Here is a 12,653-nt window from a genome sequence, read left to right as displayed (position 1 = left end):
ACCAACAGGCCGACAGGCAACCTTTCCTTCTTTTGGCAATAGAGAGATTCCAAATGAACTGTCCGAGGCTCAGGCAGCCATACCTGAACCATGAAATATTCACAGAAACTCCAGCCGGCTTCTGTCCTCTTTTCTCTCATTGTTCTCATGTCATCCTCAAACTTGCCCAGGTTCTTGGTAAATGACATAAGCAGCAGAGTGCGGAGCTTCGTGAAGAACGCATTCCAGGATTCCTGAGTGCGGGAAGAATCCTTCAGGGGATCTGTCAGCACCACACATCTGTCACAGAAAACGACAAGTCAGAAAGAGAGACACAAGCTTGGGTGTAATGTCAGACAGACTCTCCGCTGACTGTAGACATGGACAGATTAGGAAGTTACAGGCGGAGGAATCATTTCCAATCAGGGCTGGGGGAGTGAGGTTGAAATAAAAGTGAGAAACAGTGGATTCCACTACCTGTCACTTTGTTTGTTGCAGAAGTCATTTCTGATCTTGTCAACGATCGATGTCCTGGGGAGAATGTTGGTTTTATTCTTTTTTTTGGCATCACTCTCCACGACAACAATCAGCCAATCAGAGCTGCTGTAAGCCTTTAAAATGTTTTGCCATTTTGTGATCTCGTCCTTCGCTGTTGCTTTGTAAACCTCAGTGTCCTAGAACATTCAAATTGAAGAACAGGTTTCACATATCACACAGGGACAGGACTGCACAGCCCAGCCATTACCTCTGGGCATAGTCTCTCACACAGCCAAGGGGTCTGTGCACAACAGTCAACTTATTAGTTACCACCTCCTGCTCCAGTACAATCTGTAACCTCATGGCCCGTCATATCCCACACTCAACCATTATCATCAAGTCAGGGACAAAGAGTGTGGTGCTGGAAAAGCACAGTCAGTCAGGCAGTATCTGACAAGCAGGAGAATTGACATTTCGAGCACAAGCTCTTCAGAGGTATTCCTGCTGAAAAGCTTCTGCTCAAAGCGTCCATTCTCCTGCTCCTGTGCCTTTTCAGCACCACACTCTTCGACTCTGATCTCCAGCACCTGCAGTCCTCACTCTCCTCATCAAGCCAGGGCATCAACCCTGGTTCAATGGAGAATGCAGGAGGATATGCCAGGAGCAGCATCAGGTATATCTAAGGATGAGGTGTCAACCTGGTGAAGCTACCAAACAGGATGAGTTGTATGCAGAGCATGGAGCCTCCCTGAAAATTAGTACTAGGTCATTCAGGAGTGAAGTGAGGAGCATCTTAATCATTCAATGCTTTTAGTCATTAGGGCTAAAGGGACCAGAGGGAGAAAGTGCAGACAGGGGAGTGAATTGGATGATCAGCCACGGCAATATTAAATGGTGGAGCAGGCTCAACCTGGCCTACTCCTGTTATTCTACTTCATTTGTTTTTTATATTTTATATGGTTCTAATAGCGTAAGGAGACACGGTTAAACAAATCCACAATCAACAGATCAGATCGAAGCTCTGCAGTCCTGCCACATCCAGTCACGAATGGTGGTGGACAATTAAACATCTCACTGGAGGTGGTTCCACTAATACCCCAATCCTCAATGATGACGAGCCCAACACATCAGGGCAAAAGATGAGGCTGAAGCTTTCACAGGAAATCTTCAGCCAGACGTGCCGAGTGGATGATCCATCTCAGACTTTTCCGTTTTTCAGATCCCAGTCTCCAGCCAATTCGATTCATGTCATGGGATATAAAGAAACGGTTGGAGACACTGGATACTGCAAAGGCTATTGGCCCTGACAACATTCCAGCAATAGCACTGAAGACTTGTGCTCCAGAACTTGCTGCTACCTTATCCAAGCTCTGCTAGTACAATTACAACACTAGCATCTATCTGACAATGGGGTAAATTGTCCAGGTATGTCCTGTATATAAAAAGCAAGATAAGTCCAATCCAGCCACAGCCATCTACTCTCAATCATCACGAAAGTTATGGAAGGTGATATCAATAAGGCTATCAAGTAGCACCAGCTCATTCACACTGACCACACACACACACGCACAATATACACAGGTCACTATACTAGTGAGTTTTGAGGAGATTTGTAGCTCAGGCTGAGGTTCTAGATGTAAGTTTGCTCACTGAACTGGAAGGTTTGTTTTCAGCATACATCACCATATTTGGTAACATCAGTGAACCTCCAGTGAAGCACTGGTATTAGTAACCTACTTTCTATTTATGTATTTAGGTTTCCTTGGATTGGTGATGTCAATTTTGTGGTGATGTCATTTCCTGTGGTGACATCATTTCCTGTTCTTTTCTCAGAGTGGTAAATGGGATCCAAGTCGATGTGTTTGTTGAGTGTGTTCTGGTTGGAATGCCATGCTTCTAGGAATTCTCGTTTGTGTTTTTGTTTCCCTTCTGTTCTAGGTCTCTACTCATATCCATCAACATCAACCTGGCCATGGAAACAGTGACTACACTATTAGAAGAACCAAACACCACTAACTTCATCAGCAAGGACAACATCGTCAAGCTAGTGGACCTATGCCTTACCATGGACTTCACTTTCAATAACAAAACCTACAGCCAAACCAATGACACCCATGGGATCTCTGACATCAGGGCTCTTAGCAGAGGCAGTAATGCAGAGACTTGCACAAACAACTCTAGGTGAAAGTGAGGATTGCAGATGTTGGAGATCAGTGTCAAGATTAGAGTGGTGCTAAAAACACAGCAGGTCAGGCAGCATCCAAGGAGCAGGAAAATCGACGATTCAGGCAAAAGCCCTTCATCAGGAATGAACCATCCAATCCAAACTTTGGATCCGCTACGTGGATGACACCTTTGTCATCACTAAACAAAACAAATTAGAGGAAACCTTCAAGACCATCAATAATCCCCTTACTGACATAAAATTCACTGAAGAGGAGGAAAACAACAAACTGCCATTCCTAGATGTCACAGTCGAGCGAACAGCCGATGGGGAACTTCGAACTACAGGAAAACAACACAAACAGACCAAACACTGAACTACAGAAACAATCATCCCAACACCCACAAGTGAAGCTGCACTAGAACATTATTTCAATGAGCCAACACACACTGCAGCACAGAGGAACTAGGCAGAGCAGAGGAAAATCACCTATACTGTGTAATCAAAAAGGATGGGTAACCAATAAACACAGTCCAACAATTTCACAGCAACAAACCCAAACAAGCAGAAAAAACACATCCAGAAACCCAAAGCACTCTCCCCTACATCAAAGACATCTCAGAAATGACTGGGAGACTACTCAGACGCCTTGACATTATGATAGCCCACAAACGCCCCAACACACTAAAACAGCAGCTAATGAACCTGAAAGACCCTACACAGACAACAAACAAAACTAATGTCATTTACAAAATACCGTGCAAGGGCTGTAACAAACACTACATTGGACAAACAGGTACAAAACTAGTCACCAGGATACATGAACACCAACTAGCTACAAAACGACCTGACCCTCTCTCTCACTAGTATCCTCACATATGGATGAGGAAGGACAACACTTCGACTGGGACAACACATCCATCCTAGAACAATTCAAACAGAGACATGCACGAGAATTCCTAGAAGCATAGCATTCCAGCCGGAACTCTATCAACAAACACAGACTTGGATCCCATTTACCACCCTCTCAGAAAAAGAACAGGAAATGACATCACCAACCCAAGGAAACCTAAACACATAAGTAGAAAGCAGGTCATTAACACCAGTACTTCACCAGAGGCTCACTGATGTTACCTAGTATGGTGACGAAACATCTGAAAATGGATCTTCCAGCTCAGCGAGCAAACCGACATCCAGGTCACTATACTCACACAGCAGTCTGTCCAGAACAGGTGCAGGAAAGGAAAGGTTAAAAGGGCTCGGTTTCCCTCTTTAGGTATCAGCTCTTCTTTAAACTGAACAAAATTTGCTTCGAGATGGATCATCTTTGGTGGCCGCCCATAGGATCTGGAACAGAGGAGAGAAAATAAAATTAAATATTTTGCTGCCAGACTCTCTCTGACCAGCTGAGAGCTGACCCTCTCCCTATCTGACCAACCAAAAGCTGCCTCAATCCCACTCCTTCTCCATGACAGGTTCCATGAAGTGCACTGTGGGCTAACCGTGTTAATCTCCTTCTCTTTCAGCTCAGTGTTCCCAGTGTGGAACCTGTGCATGCTGCCTATGAATAAACACTGACTGCTCCTCCATACCTCTGCCTGTACAACGTCCGTTCAGCTGGAATGAGACTCTTTCAGATGAATTTATTGAGTGATTATACTAACAGTACAGCCTTGGGAGAAATCTTGCTCAGGGCTGATGACACTTTCCTTTTCAGTACAACACTGATAGTGCGGCATCTCAATGGTACAACTCTGAGGGGAGTACAGGAGCGGATAGCATGTGCATGAATATCTGAATGTGGCCAGGCATGTTTTTTTAATTCACTTGTGGGACGTGGGCATCACTTGCTGCGCCAGCATTTATTGCCTGTCCCTAGTTGCCCTTGAGAGGGTGTGGGTAAGCTGCTTTCTTGAACTGCTGCAGTCCTTGTGCGGTGGGTTGACCCACAATGCCATTAGGGAAAGAATGCCAGGACTCTGACCCAGCGACAGCGAAGGTGATATATTTCCAAGTCCGGATGGTGAGTGGCTTAGAGAGGAACTTGAAGGTGCTGGTATTCCCATGTACCTGCTGCCCTTGACCTTCTAGATGGAAGTGGTGGGCTTAGAAGGTGGTGTCTGAGGATCCTTGGTGAATTTCTGCAGTGCACCTTGTGGGTGTTTGTGGACGTGGTGCCAATCAAGCAGGGGCTGCTTTGACCTGGATGGTGTTGAACTTCTAGAGTGTTGTTGGAGCTACACCCATCCAGGGCAAGTGGGGAGGATTCCATCACACTCCTGTCTACTGCCTTGTAGGTGGTGGACAGTCCCTGGAGAGTCAGGTGAGTTATTCATTGCACAGTTCCGAGCTTCTGACCTGCTCTTGTAGCCACTATATTTATATAGTGAGTCCAATTCAGTTTCTGCTAAATAGTAACCCCCAGGCTGTTGATAGTGTGGGATTCAGTGATAGAATGTTGTTTACTATCAAGAGATAATGGTTAGATTGTCTCTTATTGGAGATGGTCAATGCGTGTATCTGTGTGGTGTGAATGTTATATGCCATTTGTCAGCCCAAGCCTGGATTTTGTCCAGATAGTGTTGCATTTGCACGTGGACTGCTTCAGTATCTGAGGAGTTGCAAGTGTTGCTGAACATTGTACAATCATCGGCGAACATCCCCACTTCTAACTTTATCACAGAGGGAAGGTCATTGCTGAAGCAACCGAAGGTGGTTAGGCCCAGGACACTCTCCTGAGGAACTCCTGCAGAGATATCCTGGAGCTGAGATGACTGACCTCCAACAACCACGACCATCTTCCTGTGTGCCACATACAACTCCAACCACCCTCCAAGAACAAAAGGCACTGATAGAAAGTGATGTGTTAAAGAAGCAAGGGTGATGCAAAACAAAACCTTTTCACTCAGCTAACTGTCAGGATATGGACCACACTGCTGCCTGAAAATGTGGTTGAGGCATGTTCAACTGAAGCATTCAAGCGGGGCATTACATGGTTATTTGGAAAGAACTGGTTTTCAGTGCAGGGAGAAAAGCAGGAGATTGGCACTTGGTAATGATGCTGATTTGAAACACAGATACAGGCACGATGGGCTGAGTGGCCTCTTTCTGTGCTGCTGTGATTCTGTAAACCCATCAGCCTTCCACTTGTGAACATCAAAATCCCACTGCCCCTCAGAATTTTTGCAGTTGTTCTCTGTAAGAAGTACTCTGCATTTTATTCCTCCTGCCACACTGAACAACCTTACATCTGCTGGCATTACATTTCATCTGCTGGATTTCTCCCGACTCAGACATATTTACACAGGCTGTTTGTTGCTAGCCAGCCAACCTCAGATGGTATCGCCAACACCAGGAGCTCCTGCTTTGGTGTGGTATCTTGTCAAGTGTTTTCTGGAAACCCAAATACAGTATGTCTTCATTCCCTTGATCCAAAGATCACATTGCTCCTTCAAACGTATCCCAATACACAAAGGAACCTTGATTATCCGAACGACCGAGGTGGGGAGTATTTTATTTGGTTAATTGAACTTTCAGATAATTGAATGCCAGATAACACAGTTTCGCCAAGCATCAGAACCTTGCCATCTTGTCCAGATAATCTGAAATTTAGATCATCAAATGCCGCAAAATCGAGGTCCTCGGTATTGGCTAAATATGATTTACTTTGCATAAAGACATGCTACTCATCCAATTATCTTGCATTTTTATTACACGGCCAGTCATAACCTCCTTAATAATTAATTCTATCACCTTCCCCATGACAGATGTTACACTAACGAGCCTATAGTTGCTTACTTTGTGCCTCCCTCCCTTGAATAAAGTAGTGATATTTCTAAATGTATTTCTACAAATATATTTTGACTTACCAGTCTATGGAAATGTTCCAGAATCTCGCTAAGTTGGGAAAATTAATGCCGATCCCTCAACTAACAATCTCACTTGTCATCACTTTTAAGAAACAAGGTGAAAGTCCCCTAGACTTCAGAGTCCGGTCAGCCCACAACTCCATTAGCTTACTCACTACCATTAGCACAGAGACTGTAATGTCATCTCCTCATTTTGGTCCACAATCGCTTTGCTGGATATGCCAGGACTGCAGAGATTCGATCGGAATTGTTTCCTGAGATCGCTTAGCTCTTGTTATCACTTGCTGCTTCCACCTTTTGGCATGCAAGTACTCCTCTTTGATGGCTTCACCAGGTTGACACCTCATCTTCTGGTAAGACTGCTGCTGCTTCTGGCATGCCCTCCTGCCTTCTTCATTGAACCAGGATTGGTCCCCTGGTTTGATGGTAATAGTAGTATGGTGGCTAAAAGTTGAAATAACTAAGAAGGTTTGCAGGATCCTTGGGTTTAGAAATAGAGGCATAAGGGTATAAAAGCAAGGAAGTGACGCTACACTTCCACAAGTCATTGGTCAGACCACATTCAGAGTATTGTAGACCACATTCCTGGCACCTTATTTAAGGATGGATGTTAAAGCCCTGGAGAGAGAGTGCAAAGGAGATTTACTTGAATTATTCCAGAAAAGAGACTTTTTAGATACAAGGAAAATGTCGAGAAATTGGGCATATTTGAAAGTGAAGTTAGAGGGCGACAGAGATATGGTTGGAGAATGGGACTAAATGGGTAGCCCTTTCAGGAGCTGGTACAGACACGATGGGTCGAATGGCCTCCTCTGAACTGTACAATTCTATGATTCTATATTACCAAACTGCCCGACCCTCAGTTACTGAGATTTCTAGTCTTCGTCCCTCAACTTCTAACTCTACTCCCCAAGATCCCTCCCCTGAGTTCTCCACTTGGTTACCCTGCCTGAATTTCTCCTTCCATGTCTCTCAATGACCTACATTCATGGCCATCCTTTCACCATCACATGCTGCCTTACTCACCCCATGTATAAAGGCCCACACCAATCACTACATTTATCAAATTGCATTCTCCCAGCCTGACCTCCTACTATACCAGCCTTGCAAAAACAATGCCCCGAGTTCAGTCTGCACTTTCAAAATCCCAATTATTGAGTGGTTGTTCCCTACCAAGATGCCACAGCATTTCTTGAGTTACTGATTTGCTCAACCATCTCTTCACCATCACTGATACTCTGAATCTCACTAAAACAGCTATCTCAGTCTGTCTGTCTCTCTCTATCTGCCTGTGTGATATTATTGACTACACAACTTTAACAACTGTTCGTGGATTGATGAATCAAAGATAAATTGTCAGACATGGAAAGAAGCAGCGTTAACACTGTCCAGAATAAACGACTAAAGGATAAAGACAAGCTTATACAGGATTTGGAAGCAATTAGCCAACGTCTTGGGAAGAAGGGAGTGGAGATCACATAGACAAAGTTGCTTTGACACTGTCCTGATAAACTGGGTGCTTTATGGCCACAAGGACAACTGATTGGCCTGCAGAAGATTTGAAAGGAGTTAACCACAGGAAAAGCTGCATCTTCAAACAGACAGACAGTCAAGGCCAAATGGGACAAGATACAAAGAAGCTGCTTCTGATAAGAATAGACAGGCAGAAGGCTAGAGGAAGACAGTAAGTCAGGCAGCATCAGGAAGTGGAGAAGTTGACGTTTCAGGTATAACTCTTCTTCAGCACAGCTTCTGATAGGAAGGCAAGCTGCAGACTTGCAGTAATTTGGATTAAAAGACTTAAAAAAAAAATCAATAATAATCTCAAAAACCTCAGGAGAACTTTGATGAAGACCACTGTACAAGGACCAAACCCTGGACACTTCCAGAGACATGCACTTTTGGGTGAAATCTTGGCCAGACTCCATCACTAATCAGGTAAGAGCAAGTTGGGTTGAGGTTTAAACTTGCTTGCTTGAGGGCTCCGATTTTAGTTGTTACATGCAATAAAGTTTAAATCTTTGTTTCAGTACTTGATTTTTTGTGAGGTTCCTTAAGTTTCCGAATTAAAGGTAAAGTTACCCACAACACCGAACCCTCTCTCTTGGTCTCTCTGTCTCTCTCTCAAGGAACGGGTATATATTGCCCAAGTCAGGATAGCAGGTGGCTTGGTAGGGAACTTGCAGGTGGTGGTGTTCCTGTGTCTCTGCTGCCCTTGTCTTTCTGTATGGAATCAAATATAGATTTCCTGCCTAAGGAACTTTTATAAATTCTTGCAGTTCATCTTGCAGATAATAGGCTATTACTGAGTATTAATGGGAGAGGGACCAGATTTTGTGGATGCAGTGTCAATCAAATAGACTTCTTTGTCCTGGACAGTGTCAAACTTCTTGAATATTGCTGGGGCTGCCCCCACCCAGGCAAGTGGGGAGTATTCTATCACACTGCTGACTTGTGCCTTATAGATGGTGGACAGGCTCTGGGGAGTCAGGAGGTGAGTTACTCACCACAATAATTCATAGCCCCTTGAGCTACTCTTGTAGCCACTGTATTAATATGACCAGTTCAATTCAGTTTCTGGTCAATAGTAATATCCAGGGTGTTGATCATGGGGGCTTCAGTGGTGGTAATATCATTGAATGTCAAGGTGCTATGATTAGATTCTTTATTGCTGGAAATAGAAACATGGAAATTAGATACAGGAGGAGGCCATTCAGCCCTTTGGGTCTGCTCCACCATTCAACATGATTGTGGCTGATCATCCAACTCTGGACCCTGTTCCTGCTTCCTCCCCATATCCCTTGGTCCTTTTGCCTGAATAATTATATCTAATTCCTTTTCGAAAACATTATGTATTTTACCCTCAACCGCTTTTTGAGGCATGTAATTTTACAGGTTTGTTTCCCCGCATTTAGTCTGTCTAGTCCAGTTAGAACGTTAAGAGTTTTCTTTGCGATCCTCCTTCATTCTTCAAAACTCCAGTGAATACAATCCTGACCGAGTCAGCTCTCCTCAGATTTCAGTCCTGCCATCCCAGGTTTCAGTCTGGTAAAACTTCACTGCACTCCCACCACAGCTAGAACATCCTTCCTCAGATAAGGAGAACAAATCTACACACAATACTCCAGGTGTGATCTCACCAAAGCCCTGTATAATTACAGCAAAACAAACCCTTGTTGTTGTACTTGAATCCTCATGCTATGAAGGCCAACAGACCATTTACCTACTTCACCATCTGCTGACCCTGCATGCTGACTTTCAGTGAATGGTGTACAAGAATATTCATATGTCTTGTCACCTTCTTTCCCAATCCCTCGCCATTCAGATTATAACCCATTAGTATCATTAGTCCCAAAGTGGATAACCTCAGATTGTCAACTGCCATGCATTGCGCCACTCCCTCAGTCTGTCCAAATCACAGTGAAGCACCTCTGCACCATCCTCACAGCTCACCCTCCCACCCAGCTTTGTGTCATCTGCAAACATTGAGATGCTAAATTTAGTTTAATCTAAATTGTTGATATACCATATCAGCTCTAGTCCTATGTACATTAATTTTATATGCTAAAAGAAGAATTGTCTGGTATTTGTGTGGCATGGAGGTTACTTGTCACTTCACAGCCCATGCCTAGACATTGTCCCTGTCCAAATGCAGCAAGACCAGACAGTGTTAGTATCTGAGGTGTCACAAAATGGTGCTGAACATTACATAATGATCAGTGAACATGCCCACTTCTGACCTTACGACAGAGATAAGGTCATTGATAAGGCAGCTGGAGGAGGTTGGGCCTACCCGGAGGACCTCCTGCAGCTGAGATGACTGACCTTGACCAACCAAGACCATTTTCCTCTGTGTCAGATATGACTCCAACTGTCCCTGGGTAAGGCCCTCATCTCCACGCTGCTATGTCCAAGAGATGCAGCCTTGATAGTATGTCAAGATAACTGGATCGGCTACTCATGAGTAAATCTAACTGAGCCAATAAATGTCCAACTCTTCCACCTATTCTTACACCATCATCCTCGGACATAAAGCTAACCCTGGCTTCTTTTCTCAGATACAAGCAAACTAACAGTCTTACTTTCCCAGGCCACACACCCCTCCAACAGCAAGTGTGAGGAGCACATGGAGGAACTTTAAGATCAAGCTGTTGCTGTTTCCCTCCCTTTCTTTAGTACAATGAGCTAAATCTTCACACATTACTCCCCCAGCCTTATCCAACCCTGCATCCTCACCTCCTTCTACAGTTCCTCTCCAATCCGGGCATCAATGGTCATGGGGAAAAGGGAGGAAAGTGGAGTTGAGGATCATCAGATCAGCCACTATCTAATTGAATTGGATGGGCTGATTGACCTAATTCTCTTACACTTTATGAATTTACAGTTTCAGACATTTAATCTGGAAGAGCTTCATCAACCAAGATTTTTTTCTTAAATCGATTTGTAGGATCTGGGCAGCGCTGGCAATCTCAGTGTTTACTGCTTGCCTCTCCAGTGGTTCTGCTAAGGTGGTGATACATGAAGGCAGTTAAGAGCTGGTCATGATCCTGTGGGACTAGAGTTATATGTAGCCTGAGTTAGGTAAGGAGAACTGGTGGGCTTCCCTCCCCAAGCTGAATTGCATCAACATGAACATGTCAGTCCCAGGGTTTCAGTTAGTACCATAACAATGAAATGGACAAAGCCTGGGTGACAGTAGTGACTGCCTTAACAGCAAACAGTCAACACTCAGGCAGTGAGTATACTACCCTGAAGTGTAAAGAAAATCACCAGAGATTGGTCTCCCCTGGGCAATGGTCCTATACGTGCGGACTGGACACAAGTGGATCCAAGTTGAAAGTAGAAACAAAAAAGTGCCAGATATTCTAAATGGATCAAAGAAAAAGACCAACACCTTCAGGTCAGGTGGCCTTTCAACAGAATACCAATTTAACCCAAAACGTTAATTCTGTTTCTGTGTACAGACTCTTCCTGACCAGTTGAGTATTTCCAACATTTTCTGGTATTAAAGATTTCCAGCATCCACAGCATTTTCATTGAGGGTTTAACGCTGGCTGTGCCAATTTGGGGCACTTTCCTCAAGGCAAGGCAATAACTTGGGAAAGGGATAGAGTCTCCTAGTATATCTGGGTCAGAGACTGAAGCAGGACAGATGAAGGAACCAATCTTGCAGGAATAGAGTTTTCGGGAAAGCAGTGTGGGTAAATCCATTTCCTGCCAGGATTCCTCTCTCAGACTCAGAGTAAGGAAAAGGCAATGTCACCCACATGCCAGGGACAGTCTCAGAATTGTGTAAAATGCAAATAGCTTGATGTTCTGGGAATGAGTCTGTGACCTACAGCATTCTGCAGCCTGCTGACAGCTAATGAAATAGGTAAATGGAGGATAAACGACTCCAGATACAATACCTTCTCCATTCCATTGGCTCTCGTGGAAGTTGCTGCATGAGTATCGAGTAAACAGAGGAAAAGAGGGCCTGGTCACCTGCACCTAAACACAGGAGAGAGAAAACAATAGGGACTTAAATCACAATTTCCATAGTCAGACACAATCCCTCTGAACCATCAACTGCTTAGCAAAGCCTATTCCCTCTCAACCCAGTAAAACAGTCAGCTCTCCCCAATATCACACAGACCACATTATGATAAACATCTGACAGGATACAGTGGCCAGCATGGTGGCTGAGTGGTTAGAACTGCTGCCTCACAGCACCAGAACCTGGGCTAGATTTCAGCCTCAGATAACTATCTGTGTGGAGTTTGCACATTCTCCCTGTGTCTGCGTGGGTTTTCTCCTGGTATTGTGGTTTCCTCCCAAAGTCCAAGGATATCCAGGTTAGGTAGGCTGGACATGCTAAATTGCACGCATAGTGTCCAGGAATGTGCAGGCTTGGTGGATTAGCCATGGGAAATACAGCATTACAGGGATAGGTGATGCTCTTCAGAGGGTTGGTGCAGACTCGATGAGCTGAATGGCCTCTGTGTGTATGTAGTGAGTCTATGATTCTATGACATCACCAGTTGTAATTGAAGTCCATCTGCCCATTCACACATTCAAACAGAGCAGAACGCATTAACTATCTTTACCCTGGCATTTCAAAAAAGGTGCTGCAAATATTTACAACTAGGGGGCAAGTTCAAAGGAGATGTGAGGGGCCAGCGGTT

General features: G+C 44.4%; 1 protein-coding gene across 1 annotated transcript in view; it reads right to left on the bottom strand.

Annotated features, from left to right (window-relative positions):
• trappc10 (trafficking protein particle complex subunit 10) overlaps positions 1 to 12,653 on the bottom strand; it is a 108,268-nt gene that overhangs the window by 66,882 nt on the left and 28,733 nt on the right. Inside the window, exons 2-5 of the mRNA XM_072585855.1 lie at positions 11,898 to 11,979; positions 3,832 to 3,967; positions 457 to 653; positions 84 to 279 (exon numbers count right to left, since the gene is read on the bottom strand). Coding sequence (XP_072441956.1) covers positions 84 to 279; positions 457 to 653; positions 3,832 to 3,967; positions 11,898 to 11,979 — 611 coding nt within the window. The remainder of the gene's footprint in view (positions 1 to 83; positions 280 to 456; positions 654 to 3,831; positions 3,968 to 11,897; positions 11,980 to 12,653) is intronic.

The sequence above is a fragment of the Chiloscyllium punctatum genome, chromosome 15 (genome assembly GCF_047496795.1).
Source record: "Chiloscyllium punctatum isolate Juve2018m chromosome 15, sChiPun1.3, whole genome shotgun sequence".
NCBI classification, from domain to species: Eukaryota; Metazoa; Chordata; class Chondrichthyes; order Orectolobiformes; family Hemiscylliidae; genus Chiloscyllium; species Chiloscyllium punctatum.
This window is presented reverse-complemented; position numbering and strand designations above follow the sequence as displayed.